Here is a 24959-nt window from a genome sequence, read left to right as displayed (position 1 = left end):
CGTGCAGAGGCTTTGAACTTTACAGCGAAACGTTGCAGAAGTGGCACGACTTTGCGAGCACGAATACACACAGATCAGCAGCGAGAACGAACCTCTATTCTCAGATTGCTATTTGGCAAATACGCACGCGAAATCCCAAGTTAACAAGGCCTAACGGTAGATTCTTAATTACGAATTGCTCCTTTGCAGTATTATCATTTCGGTCATTTTTGGGTATCCCAAAATATATATCTTTCTTTGTTTTATTCAGTTTTCCCCCCTTGCTCATTTCATTGTGATATTAATTTCTCAGTGCCAATTTTTGTTCTTGTTTGTGTTTTGCCAAACTGTTTGCCCGTAGTTTATGTATTACATTTCATTCATAATAGTTCATAATAGTTTGTTGTTTGTATTTCATTTTAACGTATTTTTTGTACAAGTGTTATTATCTTACGTGGTATATTTTCATTTCAAAACATTTCCAGACAGCTCGGAAAAGCTTATGGCGCAGATCTGTGTGTAAAACTATAAAATCGTAAACGATTTTCATATAGACTTCCATTAAAATTTTCAAAGCTTTTCATACCTTCGAAGTACCTTCATGCCTTCTATCGAAATAGATGTAATGTATTAATCTGCTTCTAGAAACTTACTTCAGTGTTTCAGACACTCCTGGAAGCACTGGGAGAATGCCTCTTTTAGTGTATAAGAAAGATATAGTTTCTGATAGCTTAACAAGAAACATTCATACCGTAGAACCGTTTTGATAAGAGAAAATAGTGGGTCAAAAGATATGAAATCTGGCAAAAAAATGCGACTGCTGCAGAACAGAGACCTCTTTCTGATCAAAACGACCTCGACTGCTTTGCTCAAATGTCGTTTGGTCAAAATGGAACATTGTACCGAAACGCCGTAAAAATGCTTTAATTTCGATTACCCTACAATATGCGAGCTACGCTTTCCTAAAAGATATCATATTATGCATTTCTCCTGTAAAAAAAAATCTGGTGTGTACACCACATGACTTCTTTGTACAGAATATTAAATTATATGCATTTTTTCCTGCATTTCACTTAAATTTATTTCTTCGAATTTTATTGGAGATAGATTTCCCATTCAATTAATTTAGTTCTCACTTCGCCGCAAGCCAAAAATACAAAAAAAACTTAAAATACCTTCTTTAAAAATTGAAAGATATAGAACACATAAAACACCAAACACAGTTAAAACAATTTTAAAAAATCATTTTTACAATTAAAAGGTAGTTTCTACGCAGAAACAAGGTTACTCGTTTTTGAGTTATGCGAAATACATACATAAATACGTACGTACAGACACCACGAAAAATTCTCTTCTGAATCCATTTTAAATCAGTTTTATGATTCGTTTTGGGAAAATAGTCCTTTAATCTGTCCTTACTTACAGATGTCACGCAAAAACATTGTTAAATTGCATTTGATAGCGTTCAAAATGGAAATTTTCGTTGAAATATGATACCCGGAATATTTCGTGATTACGCTGCTTCCTTTACTCCGTACAAGGAAGTAAAAATGTACTATTCCTCCAACAACCAATTTTACTATTTCAAGTTTCACGCACGTAACATTTCGGCGAAATTTTTGAGTAAACAAGTGTTTGCTATAACACAGTATTATATAATTTTATAATTCTGTCTTTTCTGTTTAAAAAAATATTCTTTTACCAGTCTTTAGAAGATAATACAGTGAAACTTCGATTTAGGAGTATAATGTGTACCTGAAGATCGTTTTTTAATCGAAATATTCGCAAAACGAAGCTATTATCTCCATAGGAAATTAATGTAAAATACATTAATCCGTTTGTCGACTGCAAATGATTGCTTATTGAAGCTGTACAACAGTGCTTTGTGCCAAAATTCGTGACTCAACAAGTGGAAAACCTAAACTCCAAGAAAAAAAATCACAATAAGTCAATACTGAGTAGGTAAAATAAGATGAAAACTTACTTTTACTACTGTGTGGAAAGGAGCGAATGGTATAAATGAAAAATAATGAGGTAGAGAAAAGAAAAGGCATGTTATTGCTTAGATGAGGAGTTCCGTTCCACAGAAGCATCAAGTAACTAGCTTTTCCTGGTCATCATCTTTTATCTTTTGTCTCTTAGCACCACTAGACTCTTCTTGAGACTCACTGAGCATCCGTTTCAGTTAAAATTTGGCTAGTATCATTTGTTGATATCTAAGGTTAAAATTGTTTCTAAAATGAGACATTGCATTGTCAATGAAAATGCTTATATTACATAACATATTATTAAGAATATTTGCGTATATGTAAATAATTTTAGTGAAATTATATGCGAAATTGTGGTAAATTTCGTGGAATGTAACATGAAAATCTAAAGGGGCGATGCTTTGCCAGAAATGTAAGAGTACAGAGGCAAGTCTATTTAACATTGAGTAAATGGCTTTCTCGCTAAATTGGTGAGATATCGTAGACCATAGACCATAGACCATCGCGTTTATAAGAGGTGTACGACCTGTGAGGGCCTTTACCAATCTATTTTTGTTTCCGTATGGACAAAATCATCTGAAGTAAAATACCTGAATAATCAGGGCTGAAGGAAATTCTCTATGTCTGTACTAAGCAGCTGTGGATACTATTTTTGTGTGTGAATTTTCATCTAATTTCTGCCCTACAATATTTTTTAGAACATTAAAATAATTTTTTATTTGCATATTTGAATGATAATATTTTTCTGCATCTTGTTTCTTTTCTGTAATTCTCTATATAGTATATTTCACGATTTTATGTACATTTATTTTCCTAAAAGTAGTTTTCTTGATTATATGCTAAATTTTCAAAATATCTACAAGTCCTTTCAAAATATATACAAGTTCATGAATTTTCACTTAATTTCTGCCCTACAATATTTTTTAAAACATTAAAGATAATTTCTATTATCATATATGTATAATAATATTTTTCTGCTTGGATTTCTATATACAGAATTTCTTAATTTTATGTACATTTATTTTCCTGATATTTATTTTTCCTGATTATATGCAAAAAATTTTTTCTTAAAATACATACAAGTCCTTCGCGTTTTAAGGTTCCGCTGAGGGTCGAACCGTTGATCTTAGGATGCACAGTGGTAGGGGTTTATCCCGCTAAGCTACCGGTCGCTTGTTGAATTATTACCAATTGCTGTTATGATGGATTGTTCTTGGCCGTTTAAAGGGCTGAGATACTGTGTAATCGTATTTTCCTATTTTTCTGAGGATGTCATAGTTGCTATTGTCCAATTTTTGAAAGAAATTATGCGAGTGAATGAGGATGAAGTTTTTGCAGGATCTCTCTATTGCTCTTTGCTGCGCTTGCCCATGCTGGTGCAGCGTATAATAATATAGGACGGATGCTTTGCAGGTAGAAGATTCTTTTGGTATTTATATTTAAAGGTGAATTCCTTCCAATTAGTGGATATATTGATTGTAGAGCTTTGGATGCTTTGGTTCTTGTTTCTATTATGTGATTTTTGAAGGTTAGTTTTTCGTCCAGGAGGACTCCTAAGTATTTTGTAGCCGCTTTCCGGGGGATAATGTTGTTTTCAAATTTCAGATCTTGGTAAATATGCCTGGATTGTGTTCTTTTGAAGATGACTACTGTTGACTTGGTGGCATTTATTTTTATTTTCCATCCTTTGTACCAGGGGGCGAGTTGGTTTATTGCATTTTGTAATTTTTGGGTGGCATAGTCTGGATTCATGGAGCTGCAGATAATAGCTGTATCGTCTGCGTAACAGGCGATGAAGGCATCTTTTATTATTGGGATATCATTTGTATATAAATTATATAGTAGTGGAGAGAGATTTGAACCTTGAGGTAGGCCGCTACTGATTTTCTTGATGAGAGAAGTATGGGATTTGATTTTTACTTGGAAGGATCTATTGTTTAGGAAACTATTTATGAGTGCGATGCTCTTCAGAGGGAAGTTGTAATTTATAAGTTTGATAAGGAGGCCGTAATGCCAAACCTTATCAAAAGCTTTTTCTATGTCGAGGAATAATGCTGCTGTTGTTTCATTTTTATTGAACGATTCGCCTATTTTTTCTACGATTCTCGTTATTTGTTGAGTTGTGGAGAATTTTTTCCGGAATCCAAATTGATGCTCTTGTAGTAAATTTCTTTCTGTGATAAATTCTTCAAGCCTTTGGACGATGATACGTTCAAAGACTTTTCCTATTGCTTTTCTTGGGAGTTCTTTTAATGCTTTGTTGGTGATATTGTCATGGCCTGCGGCTTTTCTTTTGTTTAGATTTTTGATAATAGTCTTGATTTTTAGTGGAGTAATCGGTTGGATGGGGGCATCCGGGACAGTTGTTAGGATGTGCTGTACATGGTTTTCGATATTTATGTCATTTGGGTTTGGGAAGTTGTTTATCGTGAATTGTTTTTCGTAGGAATTTGCAAAAAGCTCTACAATTTCGTTTAGGTTGTGAGTGGTAGTATTGCCATCAGATATTGGACCTATGGTTGTTTCAGTTGTTTTAAGAGATTTGGCTATTTTCCAGACGGAGTTGTCTGTGTGGGAAAGGCTTTCTAGGAAGATATTCCAGGAGTTTTCTTTAAATTCTTTCATTAGTTTTCGCAGTTGCCTGTTGCTTCTGTTAAATTCCCGTAGGTCTCTTGGATCTTGTGTGTTTTGAGCAATTTTCCTTAATCTATTCTTCTCTTTGATCTTGTTTTGGATATTTTTTTGAGAGAGTTGCGTTACTGTTTTGGATGGGGTGTTTACTATTGTCGAGGGTTAGTTGAATTTTTTGAGAGAAGTAATTTATTGCGTTTTCTATTTCTTCTTCATTTTGAGGAGAGAAGGTTGGGTTGATGCTATTGTCTATTTCATGTTTAAATTTTGACCAGTTTATTTTACATTTTAAAGGTGGTAGCCCTTGTTGGAGGCCATGCAGGGTGAATTTGATGGGGAGATGATCCGAATCTAACGCTGTGTCGACTTGCAGATATGGTTGTTGATTAATTTTAGAGGTGATGATTAAGTCTAGTACATCGTTGGAGTTTGGATGGATTTTGGAGAAGGTTGGTTCTATTGGAGCAGTGATGATGATATTATTGTTGTTGCTGTAGTTGTAGAGTAAGATTCCGTCCAGGTTATTGTTTTTGGAGTTCCAGGTGGTGTGTTTTGAGTTTAGGTCCCCCGCAATAATTGTGGGGAAACCTAAACTGATAATTTTATCGATGTCTTGAGTGCATAGGGCTTTTCCTGGTGGTTTGTATACTGCGACTAGTAAGTAGTTTATATTCCTGCTGGGAAGTATACAGGCGCATGCTTCTATACTATTGAGGGTTGGTAAATGAAATTTGGTGCTATTTAGACTTCTTTTGATGATAATAGCTGTGCCGCCTCCACGGTTGTGAAGTCTGTCCACTCTATGTATATCAAAGTTAGGAATTTTGAAGGAGTCTTCGGGTTTGAGATGCGTTTCGTTTAGGAGAATGACGTCCAGGTTATGTGTATTTATGTAATCTTTTAATTGTAGCGTTTGTCTTTTAATACCATTGCTATTGAAGGATAAAAATTTAGCATAGTTGATATGCGGTCTATTTCTTTGGTTGATTTGTTGTCTGTGATTATACATAATTTTTGGTGTGAAAAATCTTTACTGCTTCTAAGGCGATCTTTAATTTGTTGACTTGAGTATTTTTAAATTTAAGGTAAAGGTCATGTATTTGCTCGATGAATTCGACAAAATCATCAAAATCCTCGTCTTTATCTTGAATATATTCTTTTAATTGCGGTTTTTTATATTGAGGGGGTTCTTTTGTGGCGGTTTCTTCTTTTTGATGGGTTGGTTCTTTGAGTTGCGGCTGTTTGTTTCCATTATTTTTGGTTGATGCTGTGACTGCAGCGTATGATAGAATGGTGTTGCCTGATTGGCTGGGAGTATTGCGACTTGCAGTGCTCCGGGAATTTGTATTAATTTTTTCGTTTTCTATGGGTTTTTTAATATTTTCGGTTGCGTTGCCTGGTCTTTCAGGGCATTCAATGCTACATGCTGGGTGAGGCCCTTTGCATAATATACATTGTGCTGGTATTTCCTTTTTAAGACGAGCTGGGCAGTCAAAGGATTTGTGGCTTTCTAAGCATCTGACACAACGAGGTTTGTTGTGGCAAGCTTTTTGTGTATGCCCGTACCGCTGACAAAACATTGTGTTGGGCCGGGTTTTGATTTGTAGCTGATTGCTCTTGTTTTCATGTCAAGTATATGCGTGATTCTATAGATTTGTTTGCCTTCTTCCGTTCGTGGCGTTTCCACGTAGAAAACAGGAAGAAGAGATGGGATGCCATCGCGCATGCGTGTAAGTTGCCTACATTTGAGTACAGGGATTCCCTGTGAAATAAGATCTTCTTTGATTTCGTCAGGTGTAAAATATGTTTCTAATCCTTTTAGGATAACTCTAGTTGTTTTGTCGGAATTTAGTAAGTATGTGTGATAAGGGATTTTTTCCTTGTCAAATTTATTTTGGAGTTTTTTATAATCTTCTGCGGTGACTTTTATTAGACTTTTATATTAGACTAGAATATTATATATTAAGAATTTATATTAGACTAGAATAATTTTATATTAGACTTTTATTTTGAGATTGTCTCCCTCTTTTTTACTCTCGATCTTGGTGATATTTAGGGTTTCTTTTATTTCTGTTCTTAGGTCTTTCCAATTTATATCCTCTTGCGTTATAATGAATGGGGGAATTTTCCCTGCATATTTATGGGGTTTTTTAAAAGTATTTTCTTCCTCTTCAGTGATATCGTCTTCCGTTTGTTGGTTTGCATCAGTGGCTCCATCTGTTGACTCGTCGAGTAGGTTATTGAATTTATTTGCGGTTACTATTTCTATTTCTGAATTGGTTTCACTTTGATTTGAATTTGTTCTTTTGTGTCTTTTGGACTTTGGGGCCTCTTTCCAATTATCTTGTTTGGTTGGGGTACTATATGGGTAGTTGTCTTTGTTGACAAGAGCTTTTAAATCGTTTTGATTGAACTGGTGGTTTAGTAGGATATTAATTTCGTCTATTTCATCGAGGAGTATTTGATAAATTTTTTCTTCTTCTTCCGTTATTTGGGAATTAGCTTTTTTGTTTTCAAGTATGGTAATATTTTCTCTTAATTCTTGGTGCCTTTCGAGGATGTTTTTGATTGAGCCTTTCGGCAAAGTATTGATGCTGTTTGGTGAGACATTTATGGGTATATCTTTGTCCGCTATCGGTGTGTTTAAAGCTGCATCGTGCAGTGCAATTTCGTCGTCTATTCCATTTACAATTATACATGGATCGGAACAAAATATTGCGAAGCTAAAACTCTTCCCCAAAACGTAGCCAGCTCTGCGATATCTCGCCAGTTTAACGAGATAGCCTTTTCCTCAATGTTTAATAGGCTTGCCTATGTTCTCTTACTTTTCTGGCAAAGCTTCTCTTAGGATTTTCATGTTACGTTATGCTTCTCTTAAGATTTTCATGTTACATTATGTAAAAAATATTACAATTTCGCTTATAATTTCAGTGAGAGTACTTAAATATATACAGAAATTCGTAACAGTATGTTTTACTTCTGTTAATATACTTTAATTAAGATGAGCAGTGTATATGAATAAAGACAAATAAACTAGTAAATCAAAAAAACCAGAATGGAATGTGACCTAACTTTGATGAAATGTGCTAACATTTCTGCCATTTTATACATTTTACAAGTACAATTTTTACCAACTTTTTTTCTTTTCAGAACACTATAAGTTTTTAATGAAAATAGTATATAATGAATATATACATTTATTATAATGAAAATAATATATGTGTAGTGTTAAGTGAATTTTTCTTCTGCAAAATTGTGAAGAAATTAAGTTCTTACAAAATGAAAGTCGAAAAAAAAAAGTTTTTATTTCTTAACCTTCAATATCTAGTCCTTGCAAGTCTATACAATCACTGACACGTTAATTCAACTGTTCGGACTCCTTCGCAGAATTTATCTTTTATAGTGCTGTCTAAATCTAGTTGGATTTTCTGAATTTCTTCAGTGCTTTTTAAAGCAGTTAACTTTGAATTGAGGCTTTACTTTGGGAAAGAGAAAACACTCGGTAGCGTACAAATCTAGTGAATGAAGTGGGTGATTGAGATTTGTGTCCGATTTGCTTGCTAGAAACTGCTTAATGATAATGGAGATGTGTGACTTTGCACTGTCATGCAGATGATACCGGTTATCCGAAGGAGCTTTTTCGGCCTAACGCTTTGAATCCTTTTCAGAAGTCTGGCCATCAAGTCTTTATAAAATATGGAGTTCAACAGTTGTCTCTCAGGAGTATATTCTTGTAAATTATAATTTGTCAATTTAACAGTCACTAATATTGCCTTCATTCAAGATTTTGACGTTTTTCCAAGTGATTTTGACGTCTCTCTAGGTGAACCTTTTTCCGTTCAAGAATACATTTGCCGTTTTATCTCAGGATTATTAGCAAAGTATCGAGTTTCATCTCCAGTGCAATTTATTTGAAAAATCATGATCCATGCTAGCCATTTGATCCAAACCCTGACTTGCAAAAATTCGATTTTCTTTCTTTTCAGCTGCAATTATTGCGTGAGGAATAGTTTTTTCCCTTTATTCAAGATCCTTCACAATAATTTTGTGAGAAGTACTTTTACTGTTTTTAAGTTAATCATCTATCATTCAAAGGAATAGGTGATGATTTTTCAGAAACAAATGTCAAATATCTATGTTCTTTTCCATTATACTCCAATTAATTTTTTGAGGTTTCGAATGTATGACGTTATGTATGCTCATTGCATCGAAGCAATTATTAACTGCTTAGAAAATTCTGTCCATAAGTAGACTATAGTCTAGGAACAGCAAGTGTAGTGTCATAATATGTCAATTATCGTTTGGCATGTTTGCCAGAATTTTTTAAAAAATTATACCTAAATATATATAGACGCATTGCTATGCGCTACAGTGTATAACGAAGCTATACAATGCTTATTAATGAATTTTCCTATTTTGGGATTTCGTGATCTGTGTATAGTACTATCTTAATGTACACAGCGCAAAAAAGGGGGGAAACAGTTCTATATCTCCCGTTCTACTGGGCCGATTTCATGTCTTGAAAGTGCGACTTCAGATATATATTAGACTTATATATAGCGTTATTCTAACGTAGGTATTTTGACACAAAATCGGACTTTTTCTGAAATAACATATCATTTTTCCATATTTCGCTTCTACAACTCAAATTATGCTTAGATACTGAAATTTGTAATTTTGGGTGAGAAATTTATGGAGAAATTTAAAAATTTATCTTGGCGTATTTTTTCAGTTTGCGCCAAGAATAATTCACTTAGCGGAATTCTTAATATATAGTAACCTACTTTCTTTTTTTTTTTTTTTTTTTTTTTTTTTTCATTAATGCACAAGAGGAAAAAAGGTCCATCTCTCATTCTTTCAAATAATTTTAATAAAGTGCGCGTAAACTATATTTTCGTTAAAAAGGCAGTCGGTGAAGTTTTATTTTTTCTTAGTTATTAAAAGTACTATTTTTCCATTTTAAGGATCAGTTTCCAAATTCTTGCAAATCAGGCCAACATTCAATGTCTTACTTCTATTTCAGCATTCCATATTCTTGATAACGAAATGACGTATTAAATAGACTTAAATGGTTTAAGAGTTTTGTAATAATAATAATAAATTGGTATGCAAAGGGGGAGAAAAGTAGTCGCTAGCAAGAGTTTTCTTTGCCCATGCCTCTCGCTGCCCAGCCATACCGTCAGAAAACTTTATTGTCGTTTATTTCTTAGCTTATTGGCTTACTTTTCCTCTATAGAAATTAACGTCTCACTCGGGGCTGAGTGGACCGCTGAATGCTGGTAACTTGTCCTGGGTTGAAATTCAATCAAACCAAGGTGCCTGCATGTTTTTTTTTTTTTTTTTTTTCGTGCACAAGCCAGGTCTTCTTATAAGAACCTCCATCAGCAAATAATAAGTTAACCCTCCGTTTGCAGCTCCCGCGATTTCCGAGGGGTACGAAATCCGTCTCGTAATATGGGTCGGGTTGCGTGAAAATAGCATGATTAAGTATGTATTTTTTAAAATTAAGAATAGACTATTAAAATTTCTGGATTATACTCATTTTGTTTATAAAGATGTGAATAGTAATATATGAAGATAGAGAATATATAAAAAAAAAAAAAAAAAAAAAAAAAAAAAAAAAACGCCCCGTATTTCAGAACCAGAATGTGTCCAAATCGTGCCGTACGCAGAGGGTTAAAAGAAAGAATATATACATAAGTCTCAATTATTTGAAATATTGAAATTACATTAAAAATTCTCATTAGCCTTTTATCCATCAGATGAATGCGACCCTAAGCTGGAGTTCAGCTGTGCAGACCAAACATGCATAGACGTAAACCTCAAGTGCGACGGACATGATGACTGCAAATATGCCTATGATGAAGAAAAAAATACGTGTGCTCACGGTAAGACAGATATTTTTAAATTAAATAAATTACTAAATTCAACGCACTGCCTGTTTTCCTAACTATTTAATTCCTAACAATCTTATTAACTTTCACATGGTTTAATATTTTTTATTATCTTTAGCTACTGCCTTTAGCTATAATTTATTGTTTTATTAAATATCTAATATTGTAGTACAGTTGTAGAGCCATCAGGTTTTTTTGAAGCAGGTGACGTGAAAAATGTGGAGTACCCTCACCAGTATTCGAACCCTTGACGAACCCTTCTCGAATACGAGTCAAGTGTGCTTCCAATGACACCACAAGGCATGCGGAAAGGAGGGGGAAATGTATTATATACTGTCTCTTTTAAAGAGCGACTGGAGATTAGGGGACACAGTCTCCAAATCTTCATGATGACGAACTATCGCCTACAACCTTTTAGTTCGGCCGCCACTTTGTAGAGTCATTACGCTTTCTTTAAGCAGGAGATATAATAAATTTTCAGTGCACCCGCCGGGACTCGAAGCCTGGACCTCTTGAATACGCATCGAGTATGCTTCCAGTTACACCGCGAAAGCATGCGGAAAGGCGGGAGTAAATACCTTATAGTTCTTCAGAAATATAAGTTTTCAGAACACTAAATTCTGAACTATTAATGATATTTCGATTTCTGTGGTAATAAAAAGTTTAATTTCTCTGCTATTTTTTTTTCTTTTCTTTAAAATTTCAGTTTTATTTATTTGTATGAAAGTTTACATTTCATGTAGCTGTACTAAAAGATATCACACGCAGGAACTGTTGTAATCTAAAGATCTCTCTCATATGGTTCTCTAGTTAAACTTAAATTAATCCTAACGAATAGGAAAAGATTTTATTGACAAAATGGCATTGGTGCAAAGATTGCCTGGCCAAGAGGAATAACAAGAAACCAATGAACCTTAATAACGGATACAATCTCTTCTAACTGCAGTGGTTGCGTTTTCGATACTCAACACCAGATTATCTAACAGTTCTTTGGGTAAGAGTTCCTGTTCTTCGAGCAATTCAGCTGTCTTTTGTTTTTCAAAGGGTAAGATCATGCTGTCAGGTATTTCCCTAAACCTGTACACACCTCTTCAATGAGATTTAAATCAGGGTAGTATGCTTTCCAGTGTACTCCATCCTGTGGATATTTTCGTTTTCCAGAAGCTCCTCAACAGTTGTGTGATCGTGCCTTATCATCCATAAAAATAAAGTCAGGATCAATGGCACCTCGGAAAAGAAGTTCGAGATGGAAGGTAACTTCATTACAAAAATGATCTCCGATAAGAAACCTCTGCCGAAAATGTAGAGCTCTATCTGTCCTTTTCGCGTAATGCCTCCCCATACATGCACGCAATGACGATCTCTTTCCCTGCTGTTAGTGGAATGAAAGCGTGTCTCTACCTGTCTTCACATCAAGTGGCGCCGAAAATTGTATGTCAGACTGAAACGACTAGCAGAGATAAAGAAAATGGGAAACCATTGATGAGGTGTCCAGTCTTTATGTTCTCTAAACTACAATAACAGGTGCTACCGATGGGCTGTAAATAGTCTGCAGCGTTGAAGACGGCAGGCGAATAGCCTACTTTATAAAGTCGTCTGGCCAGAGTAAATCAGGAAACCTGTCGTCTAATAGCCATACGCAGCTGCTGAGCAATGTTGCCCACTGTCTGGTTTTGATCTCTTTAATCCTGCAAGGCGATATATCGGTGATCAGTCACTGTTATACTCCTTGGCCGAGCATGACCAATTGTTCTTACTGCTATAGCTGTCATTTGAATCGGGCGTGAAATAATACCTTTTTTATTTCCAAGCGCTTGAGCCACTACGCCCCTCCTCGATCATTCTATTACGTTTAAAGGCGTCGTGATGTTTACTTATAGAAATACTACACGTACAATCTCACTTTTATGTACAGAAGAATGTCTGAAAACGATCTTTCCATTCTTCATTTTAAGCTGCCTTGTACTGCGTGCGCTGACTGCTTGCTCGAGTTTTGCGTGCCCTGACGTACTCTTGGATGTCATAGTGCCAATATTTTCAGACGCATTCATCTTTCTGTTTTCGACTAATATTCTCTATCAATGAAATAGACTTGTACGTTTCGTAAGGCGGCTATCAATTCTTGGTGTAAGAGAAGGTATATCGCAATTACTGCTATTTCAATAGTATCCAAACAATCTCTCAACTTATGCCAAGTAAATGTGAACTTGCGTTTGTTGAAGCTCTTAAAAGATTCAAATTGGACTGCGTAAATATTGCATTAAAACGGCCTTTGTTTGGTATCATCTTGGAGATCTCAAGGAGAAGATTGGATTGATATTGGTTTCATCTGGATCTCAACAGCTATTCAAAAGATACTGACATTTGAATTTTTTCACTTTAAGACTTAAAGTTTATCAAGAATCAACAATCAAACTTGGATTAGCGTCTGAAAATTTACATATTTTGAAATATCTCTCAGAAAATCACCTAAGTTTTTCCTTAATTTTTATACAGTTAAACAGCATAAATTTTTTGAGCTAGTTATTGATATAAAATATTACATTTTAGGATATATACCTTTGAAAATAAGCTGTTTTTCATATATTTTTTGCTTTAATTTAATATTGAATTATATTAGAATCCATTGTTGAAATTTAAACTTAGACTGATAACAGTGCATGCCTTTTTATATGCCTCATTCAATAACTTTAAGCTAATATTATATTTATAATATTCTTTTAATTTATACATTAAAATATCTTATTTTCTTTAAGCATATTATTTAGAATACTCTATACAACTCAACACTTAGCTCATTTTTTTTATTACATTTAATAACACTTAAGTCCTATTATATTTATTTTATTTACAATAATGATCATAGTTATAACTTAACCTTAATTTAAAAGTTTATTCATTATATATGTATTAATGGCCTCAACTAGCCCGAGTAATGTAAATAATTTATCGACTCCTGCAACACCATCAACTTCTTCGAATATCTCGATTATGACTACAAATTTGGACGAATCCTTATCAACTACTTAACATAATACACAGCCAACTTAAAACATTTAGGAGCGAATAACGCCAAGCATAAACTAAAGCGTTCCTAAAAGGAATTTCTGACAACTACGAACTAGGCTTCAGTCTATTAATCAAACGAGATCAACAAATCGTATCTCTTCAAGGTCAATTAGATATATATAAAATAAAAGTTCAAACTCAGCAAAAACTTATCGGAACTCAACAAAATCAAATTTTTACTCAACAGCTTCAAATCGATACTCAGCAAAAGTTTATCGATTCATTACTAAAACAGATTGAATCATCTACATCCACAGGACCTCAACAAGCTACTTTAACAAAAATACAAGCTTCTATCATTTCTTCAATACAAGTACCTAATGAATCTGAAGAACCGCCATTTTTGCTTGTAGAAAGTAAAAAAAGGAGACAACACCCTTAACAAAAGCCATCAGAATACGTTCTGATCATTTCCTCTAAAGACTCCAATAGTTCATCAAAACAGATACAGGACCATCTAGCAGAACAGCTAAATCCAATCAAATTAGGTTTTCAAACTCAGCAAATCTGACCAACTCGCAACCAAGAATTATTAATTCGTTGCAACTCCAAAGAGCACATCAATAAGCTAAAGAATTCTATTTCTGAGTCTAATAAACTTAATAACTCACTTTAAACAAGACAACCCAGGCCTATACAAGTACCAATCATTGTATTTAAAGTCCCCATAAAATACACACCTGAAGATTTCATCTCTGCCATAGAATGAAAATTACCTTCTAATAAAATTGGAGCAATAAATCCAAGAACGCCTCTACATCATTCAGATTCGATTAATAACTGGATCATTAATCTTGACAACGTATACAGTATTAATTTAGGAATAGAAGGAAGAATATATCTAGGCTTGAATTCGTGTGTGTACAGAAGATACATTAGAGTTCCAAGGTTTCTACAAATTGCCAAAAATTTGGTCATCATAGCCGAATTTGCAAAGGAGCACCTGTTTGTGCTTACTGTTCCAAAACCCATGATAATAAACTCTTTTGCAAAAAAAAAATCGAAGTACCATGAAGGATGTGGTTGTTTTTGATGAAATTGAATATGTGTATAGCTCATACACAGATAATAAAATGATTAAAACATCAAGGTCATAGTTACTGGTTCACGGCTCACAATCACCCACTGAATGTTCAAATTAGTATTTGATCGAACCGACCCTAGCGGCAATGCATGCTTGAATTCGTCGAGGCAAGGAGTGGTAGAGGTTCCTAATGTCATCTTGCGACACGTTCTGCCAGGCATTCATCAGTTGTTTCTCAAGATCTGCGATATTTTGTGGCGCCCGTATCTGGCGGCCTACCATGTTCCAGACATGCTCGATTGGTGAAAGATCTGGTGACCTTGCTGGCAAAGGAAGAGTATTAACCGCATGGAGACAGTCCAGAGATATTCTAGCGGTATGTGGCCTGGCATTATCGTATTGGAAAACGGCCCCAGAATGACGTGCCATGAAGGCTAATGCAAACGGTCGCAGGATCGTATCAACATATCGTTGAGCTGTTAAAGATGTACCGAGGTCATCTGCTTCAAGAGTGAAGCGGGATTCATCGCTCAACACTATACGATGCCAGTCTGATGGCAGCCATGATGATTGGCTGCGAAACCACTCCAGACCACTCCGCCGATGTTGTGGTATCAAAGGTAAACGTCTTAAAGACCTCTGTGAGCGTAACCCCGCCTCAGGAGGTACAGACGTTGCTATAGTGCGTTGAATAGTCGACAATGATACCATTGGGGAGGCTCGGGCCTGGCCAACAATCATCCTAGCTTGCTTGTATTTGTGCTCCTTCGCCTTCCAGAGCCTTCATTTCGTCGGCAATTTCCTTGCAGCAACCATTGCTGCCAACATCTTTGCGCAGCACTCTCTGTACGCTGTAAGTGGCGGCCTATTGTTTGGTATGACCACCCAGCTTTACGCAACCCTACAATGCGACCACGTTCGAAGTCGTTTAGTTGTCTGTAAGGTCTTCGATATGGTCGTAATGGCATCTTTAGCTGCTTTTTTACGGAATTACAATGGCAGCAACAAAAAAAGATAAATGTTCCGCCTCTATTACTGGTTTTATATTTAACGAATTGCACACTAGAAATGCGCGCTATGATCGGAATTGCTGTTCATTTGCCTTGAAACTTTGATCATTTGCATGTTCAGTCAATATGTTTTTGCATACCAAATTTCGTCACGATCGCAAACCTTCTTAGTGCTTTGACTTTTTTTTTTTTTTTTTTTTCAAAAGAGTGCATTTGCTCATGCGAAACTCCTGCGCTGCAGCTTTGCGGCCGGCTACGAGCATCCGTTGGCAAGCCACAGGCGCCGTTACGGAAACTTTGACCGTGTTAACATTTGTTTTTGAGTATTTAAAATGGCTCCGCTGACTGAGAATCCCACTGGCTATGAAATAGGATCGGTGATTCGTTTTCTTAATGTTAAAGATGTGAAAGCGACTGAAATTCATCGTTAGATTAGTGACGCATACGAAGAAAATATTATAAGCAATGGAATTGCACGGAGATAAGTTAGAGCTTTTAAAGATTTCCGCACGAATGTTCATGACGATGAAAGAAGTGGGCGACCTTCTATCATTACTAAAGATTTGGCAGAGAAAATTGATGAACGAGTGAAACAGAACAGCTGCTTTACAATTCCATCATTATCTGATGATTTTCCTCGGGTTTCACGCAGTGTTCTGTAAGAAATTGTGAACGAAGGCTTAAATTACCGACAATTATCGCATACTGAGTACCTAAAATGTTGACAGAGGTGCATAAAGCCAAGCGTTTAGTGAGTGCTTAGCTTTCCTTCAGAAGGGGATGAATGTTTAAGCCAAACTGTCACTAGCGACGAACGCGGCCTTACTCTACGCCAGAATCAAAGCAGCAGTCCATGGAATGGAAGCATTCATCATTACTTAAGAGAGTTATAAGGTATTTCTCCCGCCTTCTTACCATGTTTTCGTGGTGAAATGGTCATCAAACTCGGCGCGTTTTCGAGAGGTTCGAGTCCCCGCGAGGGCATTGCTCATTTTTCATCTCTTCTGCTTCGGGATATTCTTATGCTTCGGGAATAACCGAGAGATATTAATCTCTACAGAGTGAAGTTGAGGCAAACGATTTCAGTCCAGAAAATCATGTGTATTGTGTTTGGGGACAGGAAGGGGGAATGTTTCTTGGAAATTTTTTGCCTCGTAGTGACACAGTATATTCTACTACAATATTTCTATAAGGAGACATTAGACAAATTGCACCGTGCAATCCAAAACAAAAGACGTGTCATGCTGAGTAAGGGGGCGTTTTCCTTCGTGACAATGCCCGTCCACACGCGGCTAAACAAACTCAAGATCTCGCGTCATTTGGCTGGGAACAACTTGATCACGTCCTGTACAATCCCGATTTAATGCCCAGTGACTACCACCTGTTCCTACATTTGGAGAAGCACCTGGGCAGTCTTCACCACAACGACGATGATGAGGTCGATGTGTTGCAGTGGGTGTAAAATCAGGCGGCAGATTTCTGCGAAGAGGGTATTCAAAACCTGGTTGTACGATACGATAAGTGCCTCAATATTGTCTTGAATTATATAGAAAAATAGACTAAGTTACAGGCTTTCGTATAAAAATTAAATTGGTAAGAAAATTCTACTTGTTCCTTTTTTAATTCCAAGTAGACTTACCTTAAAAATATGCCTCGCGTTAAAAGCATGCCTGACTGACATATTATCACTGACATATGTATGTGTTAACATACATATGTCAGTGATAATAACATATGTATATGTATTATCACTGACATATGTATGTGACATAACATACATATGTCAGTGAAGTCAATTTACTTACTAGTGCCTCATAATTACTGTAATTCTATAATTCAGTTTATTCTGTAGTTTATCCAGTCAATTTACTCTAGCGCCTCATAATTACTGTCATTCTATAAATCAGTTTATTCTGAAAGCAGTCAAACCATTCTATATGATATATGCTAGCTAAACAGTTAAGAAGTTATCACAATACTGCCACAAGCCATCTTTTGGGGATAATTTTTTTTTCTTATACTGTTATAAGTGATAATTAATGGTTTCCCAGTTTAGCACGGTTTAGGTATTTTAATAAAATATTATAACTATATTATTCACATAATTATGGAATTATTTTCACACTGCGCAGCCTGTTTTATCAAATATCAATTATTACTTACTATATTTTCATTTTAACTACTTTATGTTTTTGATATGAAAATATTTTACAATCCATGAAATCGCAGAGCCGATAAGCTAAAGGAATACTGTGTCTGAAAAGTGTGCAAAAAATTTAACTGATATCTTTAATACATAGTTAAGAAAGTGTTCTTTTTTTTTCACTCAGCTTTAGGAGCTGGAATGGACTTGACGTCGGAGCACATGATAATCATCCTGGTAGTATTCTTTTCGCTGGTCGTAGCCATGTGCGCGTCTATCTCCATCTCCTGCTATAACAAAATTAAGGAACGAAAGTTGCGAGAGAAAGAGTACAAAGAAAGACGTTCCAAAGAGGCTTCCGTCGAGGCCACCATAGAAAGAAACATTAGGGGACATTCCAGCCCAGACCGGGTCAGTGAAGTCAACCAAAAAAGACCGGCAGCATTTGACCAAGTGGCCGTCGGATTCAGAGACGAAGCAGACGACGAAGAGTCTTCAGATGGCTGCTACGTGCCTGAAGTGGATGTTAGCACCTATAAGCATCCAAATGGTAAGATATACCTTTTCTAGATTTTGGCAGGACAAACATGCTTCTGATTTATCCAATCCATATCGATCAAATTACGTATGAGTAATATTCAGTGTCCATCAATAAAATCATCCATCTAAGCAAATATTTCTTAACCATATTGTTGGTTATACTCGTGCTTTATAAAAATATGCAAGCTTGTAGGGTTTATAGTTATTTTAACTAACATTTATTTTAAGTTTAAACTATCTTTCCTGTCAATCCTTACTTTCCCCTGGAACTGCCAATGCCAGAATATGTAAATTTGAGTAGAACGCGCAAGCATTCAAATTATCAGCGGAAGTAGTATGATTTAAATAGAAGGAAACAAGTTCGGTGAGAGAGAGTTATTCTTACTTAGCGAGCGCGGAGGTAGTTATAGAGATTTGAAAAACCCCGCGTTGCGGCCTATGTGCTTGGCGGGAAGTAGTTGCAATTTTTCCAGTGAGCTTCAAGTCTGCTGAATTAGCAGCCGTATTGTAAAACGCGGTGAGTTAGTTATTTGAGAGAGCCTCGTAGTTAGAATATTGTCTTTAATTTCTTTTCAGGTTTTTATTTTTATTTTGACTGCCGAGTTGGCACCGTTTGTAAGCGTCAAGAGAACGCAATTGTAAATTAGTACGTTGAATAAAAAGGGACTTAAACCCTTTATAAGACTCTGTGGTTTATACAAGCTTTCACAGTCACCTCTTGGTTGCGTGCTAGTTAGAGGCGCGCAACGTTATATTGGCGCCCGAACACTTATCGAACTGAAATGGCCGAAAACTGGATGGAAGCCGCTGGACAACACCAAGAAATGACAACGCAGTTAGAAGGATTTGGATACCTGGTCCAGACTTTGAGAGCATCAATCAAGCCAAACGTCTATTTCGACGGAAAAAATTCGGTGTCCATATTTTTAGAAGGTATAGAAAACCACTTTCAGCTCTATTCTGTGCCCGAAAGACAAAACGTTGCTATCGCCACATCAGCACTAAGAGGACAGGCCGCGCTATGGTGGAAAAATATAGGCAAATTTCTTCTAGGTGAATTTGGAAGCCCGACGTATACTTTTGAAAATTTCAAAAAATCGTTAGTAAAGGCCTTCCCCATAGTGAAAGATCGCGCACGGCTGGAAGCCGAGCTATATAGTTTCTATCAACGGGATACAGCACAATTGACGGACTTTATTTTACGAAAAATCAAGCTAACGGATATGTTGTATGGGAAAAAACCCGATGCGGAGATTATTGAAATAATATTACCAAGATTGTTACCCGCTGTCCAAGACTACTTTGAAATTAGAAACCCAACCACATTGCAGGAACTTTTCGAATTGGCGGTGAAGTTTCAAAATCGCAGAATCGCGGAAAGAGCGAGAGGGGAAACATATTCTCAAAGTACCAGAAGGAAGGAGGAAACAAGAAATGGAAATCGCTCATATGGGGGAAAGAACTATCAAGCTAACGCATCGAAACTTGAAGGGCAAGGCCCAAAAAGAAAATTTGAAAATAAGCATCCGCGTACCCAGAAGACACAGATTGAAAGGAAAGCTTTAAACGACTAGAGGGGCCTGTGAAAGGGAGGGTCCAGACCCCGGAAGTTTTAGAAAAACCCTCAAATAGACATCTAAATACAGTCATCGTAAAAAACTCACAGCTACCAATTATACAAGTCCTGGTTGGCGATGTACCAGTAGAAGCCCTCATCGATACAGGGGCAGAAGGCAATTTCATGAGTGAAAAGTTCTTCAAAAAGAATTTTTATAGGATACGACTCTTTAAAACCAGAAATACGGAAATTATAGCGGCGCAAGGAAAAACATGTCACTGCATCGGGAAAGTAGCATTAAACGTACAGGTAAAAGAGGAAAATCTCAAAGTATTAATTTTTGTGGTGAAACACCTCCAACACTCTCTTATTTTAGGTATGGACTTTTTAAGGGCTGCGAGGGCCAAATTAAATTTTCAAGATAGTTCCGTGGTGCTGGAGATGGACCAGAGGGTGGTGGAACCGGTGGAGACACCTGAATTGGACCTTAGCCATTTGAATGACCAGGAAAGTAAAGCAATACAGCAAGTGGTGAGTAATTTTTCTCATTTGTTTTCAGAAAAGCCGGGAAACTGTCAGATTGTAACTCACAAGATTCAATTAAATGCCGAAAAACCTTGTAGGACTAAACCTTACCGCTATGACAAACAAAAAGACGTAATCATCGAAGAACATATTCAGGAGATGTTAAAGAATAAAATAATAACGCCCATAAATAGTGAATACGCGAGTCCAGTCGTACTATGTAGGAAAAAGAACGAGTTTCCTCCTTCGGATAAAAGGGCTTGGAGGTTTGCTATCGATTATAGAAAACTAAATAGCATAACTAAATTCCCAGTTTACCCTTTGCCGGTTATAGACGAGATCATTAGACAGATCAAATCGACGAGATATATGTCTACTTTGGACTTAACGTCTGGCTACTATCAAATAGCTATGAGACCCGAAGATATACATAAAACCGCGTTTATAACAAAATCGGGCACTTATGCATTTTTACGCATGCCTTTTGGGTTGTGTGGGGCCCCGTCAACATTCCAGAGAGCTATGGACATTGTTCTAAAGCCTGTCCTAGGAAAATCAACTTTAATTTATCTAGATGATATAATTATAACGAGTAGTACGTTGGAACAACACATTAGTGATCTCGAACAAGTTTTTAAATTATTAAAAGAGGCCGGTCTTACAATTAAAGCCTCAAAATGCAAGTTCGCAACTAAAGAACTTAAATATCTCGGTTATAAAATTTCGCAAAAGGGTATAGAAACGCAAGATTCAAAAATAAAAGCTATTAAGAATTTCCCACCGCCCAACACCGCCAAGAAACTTTCGTCTTTCCTTGGACTATGTTCTTACTATCGATCTTTCATAAAAGATTTCGCTAATATTGTTGAACCACTCTTAGTAATCAAAAGAAAAAAGAGTAAATTTACGTGAACAGCGGAAGCTAACACGGCTTTTGAAAGATTAAAAGAAGCGCTTATTAATGCCCCTGTTTTAAAATTCCCTGAGGGGGACGAAAACCTGGAAATTGCGGCAGATGCATCAGACTATGCGGTGGGTGCGGTTCTTATGCAAAATAACCATCCGCTGGCATTTTTTAGTAAAACATTGAATCAAACACAAAGGAATTATACAGCTACAGAAAGAGAAACATTAGCCGTATTAATGGCTGTACACAAATTTCGAGTTTATTTCGGCAAATCGCCAGTAACTGTCTTTTCGGATCATGCGGCTGTTGGTAGACTTTACTCGGGAAAAAACCTAACGCCCAGGTTAATAAGATGGGCTTTAAAACTCCAAGAATATAATATCACAATAAAATATAAACCGGGTAAGGAAAACAATGTAGCTGACGCACTTTCTCGTATAAAACTGGACGAGGAAGGTAATGAACTTAAATGCGCTGTGTTGACTTCAAAAATTTTAGATTCTAGAGATACGGTTATTACTGAACTGAAAGCTGATCCTGAATTTGGAAATATCTATGCTTATTTGAAAGACTCCGAAGGCTTTGAGCATACAGATATCGATGCGATAAGAAATAGAGCAAAAAACTATGAAATAATAGATAATTTATTATTCTATACGAAAACAACGAACGAAAATCTTGAGTATAAGCCAGTCATCCCAGCCTCGCTTCGATTAAGCATTTTGAGGGAGTTGCACGAAAAAAAAACAGCGGGCCACCTCGAGGTCAGAAAGACTTTAAAAAGGGTACGCGAGGCGGTATATTTCCCGCAATTATACAAAATAGTAACGGCGTATGTCAGGTCCTGCAATCAATGTCAGTTAATAAATGATATTACTTACAGCCCGGCCGGGTACTTAAATAGCATTCGCGCTACATTTCCGAATGAAATTTTAGGCATAGATCTCCTTGGTCCCTTCCCCCAGAGCGAGTTAAATAAAAATCGTTTTCTTTTAGTAATAGTAGATCATTTTTCAAAATGGATAGAAATTGTTCCACTTAAACGCGCGTCAGCCAAAACAGTCGCAGATGCATTCTTACACAGATACATTTTAAAATACGGTGCACCGATAAAAGTCATTAGCGATAACGGAAAACAATTCATTAGTCAAATATTTGAAAACATATGCAATGGACTTGATATACGCCATATCAAAATGGTTCCGTATAGACCACAGGCTAACATAGCAGAAAGAGTTAATAAAAACATTGTAAAAATAATTCGCAGTTACGTTAGCACACATCACAAGCGCTGGGATGGCTACATAAATGAATTAGCTTATGCTTTAAGAACGGCACATCATGATACTACGGGAAAAACTCCAGCAGAATTATTTTTAGGCAGAAAGTTAAGTACGCCTTTAGATAAATTATTCTTTGTGCAACAAAGAGAGCAGGAATTCAAACAAAAGGACGTGCAAAAACTAATTGATCAGGCGCTTAAAACCTCGGATACGGCAAGAAATAGGCAGAAAATTTATTACGATAAAAAACGCCGTGAAGCAGATTTTAAAGTTGGTGATAAAGTATTGAAACGGAAATTTTCTTTATCAAGTGCCCCAGACAATTTTATGGCAAAGCTAGCTCCAAAGTTTGAAGGCCCCTATGTAATTCAGGAAATCAAAGGAGTAGTTTTATATCTTAAAAACGAGAGAGGGGAAATCTGTAAAGCAAGTCCCGACCAGGTGAAAAAATACTATAATCCCAATGATTTTGAAATCCTTAAAAGTTTCTTGCAGGACTCAAGTCTAAACGAAATAGAAGGGCCAGAGACTGCAACAACTATTCCACCACCCAAGAAACGGAGAACTGAAGAGAGACCTAGCACTTCTACAACCCGGACGTCGGTATCAAAAAGAAAAAATGATTATCAAACTCCGGCGTTTAAGAAAAACAAAAGTACAGATGAACCGGGTAAAGAAACCGTGGTAAAAAGAAAAACACCACCTACAAAGGATGGCAGGAGGAATTACACATCAAGAAGAACGCGCACACGGCCACAGAGTCAGGTGCCAGCAAGGCCGCCGTTCCGGAAACTGAAACGCCAACAGGAAGCACAGATGTACGAGGAACAGAAGAAATTCAAGGACTCCAGACCGGAGGACGTCAAGACCAGCCGTCCCAGGCAGAAACGCAAAAGCCAACAACCAGACGATTACTCCGTCAAGAGGCCAGCATGTAGAGGACGCAAAAGAAAGAACAACGGGGACGACAATTGGAGATCAACAAGGAGAAGATTGACATCCATGACACCTCTAACTTGGGATCAATTTTGTCAAAAACGGATGACGGAGTTTCAAGCATCGAAAACTCAAAGATAAGTTAAAACCTTCTATAAATATTTTTCTCTTTTGTTCCGAAATGTTATGCATAAGTACGAAGTTCTATGTTTTGACGAAAGTCAATATGTCTCGGTTGAGACTTAGTTTTGTTTTACTTTATTTAGCTAAGGCAAAAGTATTATTTTCTTTAAGTGTAAAAGCTAAAAACAAGCATTTTCTGTTGGTCGAAAGACTAATTCTGTTATGTTAAAGCCAAAATTTGGCCGGAGATAAAAATAACTTCGTATTCTTGTATGTACTAATAAGAATTTTAGTTTCAGTGCCGCCAGCTTGGCGAAGGATGAGTAAAGTAAAAATTTATTTTCTCTTATTCATTTTATGGTAAATTGTAAAAAGCATATGTATTAAACTTTTGTAAATGTATGTAAATACTTGCATGTTATGTAAAAGTAGAATTTAGTCTAGAAGCATAAAATTGTAGATGCTAAAAGTGAATGCTTAAAAGCAATGAAGTCAAAATTTAAGTATTAAACTGTAAAGTCATGCTTTAGAGCGAAAGCCTGCATGTTTAAAAGATGAATGAGGGGGAAGTTAGAATGAATGTGTTTTGTAGGGTTCTCCACCTACATTTGAATTTTTAAGAATATTAAAGTAGCTCATTGAGTTGTAGAATGTCGAGTAAGGTGTGTCTATTTGGTTGTTGAATTCTAACAAATCATGGTGGTTAGGGGAAGTGTTGTAAGACTAAAACACGAATATTCCCGTTTGACACCACACACGGTGGAGAGCCAGGGTAAAGTTAAATTAATGCTTGAAAAATTGAATGAATGTGAAGTAAGCAATAACTAAGAAAAACGAAACGTTAAAAACAAAAATTTATTGTGTCAAGAAAGTGTAAATTATAATGTATGTAGAAAGATACTGATACTTATTCCTTCCAGATGCTGGAAGGAAAGACCAAGATTGATTGATGAAGTCCAGGAAAAGTTGCTGTAAGAAGAAACCTTTGTAAAGAGTAACAGAATTTTAATTGTTACATAAGATTATTTTTGTGTAAACGAGGCTTTCGCCAGTTAGTTCAGAATTAGATAAACTTACAACAGGTCGTTTGTAGGACCTGCTTCCAAGTTTTCCAAATTCTGGCAGCGGCAAATGTAGGGTTTATAGTTATTTTAACTAACATTTATTTTAAGTTTAAACTATCTTTCCTGTCAATCCTTACTTTCCCCTGGAACTGCCAATGCCAGAATATGTAAATTTGAGTAGAACGCGCAAGCATTCAAATTATCAGCGGAAGTAGTATGATTTAAATAGAAGGAAACAAGTTCGGTGAGAGAGAGTTATTCTTACTTAGCGAGCGCGGAGGTAGT

At 36.2% G+C, this 24959-nt stretch overlaps 1 protein-coding gene and 1 long non-coding RNA gene across 2 annotated transcripts in view; one reads left to right on the top strand and one right to left on the bottom strand.

Annotated features, from left to right (window-relative positions):
• Positions 1-24959, bottom strand: part of LOC146999584 (uncharacterized) — a 69999-nt gene that overhangs the window by 14593 nt on the left and 30447 nt on the right. The window contains exon 2 of the long non-coding RNA XR_015038748.1: positions 1964-2195. This is a non-coding gene — a long non-coding RNA (uncharacterized LOC146999584). The remainder of the gene's footprint in view (positions 1-1963; positions 2196-24959) is intronic.
• LOC118184608 (uncharacterized) overlaps positions 1-24959 on the top strand; it is a 593523-nt gene that overhangs the window by 554715 nt on the left and 13849 nt on the right. The window contains exons 9-10 of the mRNA XM_085808461.1: positions 10361-10486; positions 17926-18288. Of these exons, the coding sequence (XP_085664587.1) occupies positions 10361-10486; positions 17926-18288 (489 nt within the window). The remainder of the gene's footprint in view (positions 1-10360; positions 10487-17925; positions 18289-24959) is intronic.

This window comes from Stegodyphus dumicola, chromosome 1, assembly GCF_044657685.1.
Source record: "Stegodyphus dumicola isolate Sdum_Otavi_A_Nest chromosome 1, ASM4465768v1".
Taxonomy (NCBI): Eukaryota; Metazoa; Arthropoda; class Arachnida; order Araneae; family Eresidae; genus Stegodyphus; species Stegodyphus dumicola.
Note: the sequence above shows the minus strand (reverse complement) of the source record. Positions and strands in the feature narration are given on the sequence as shown.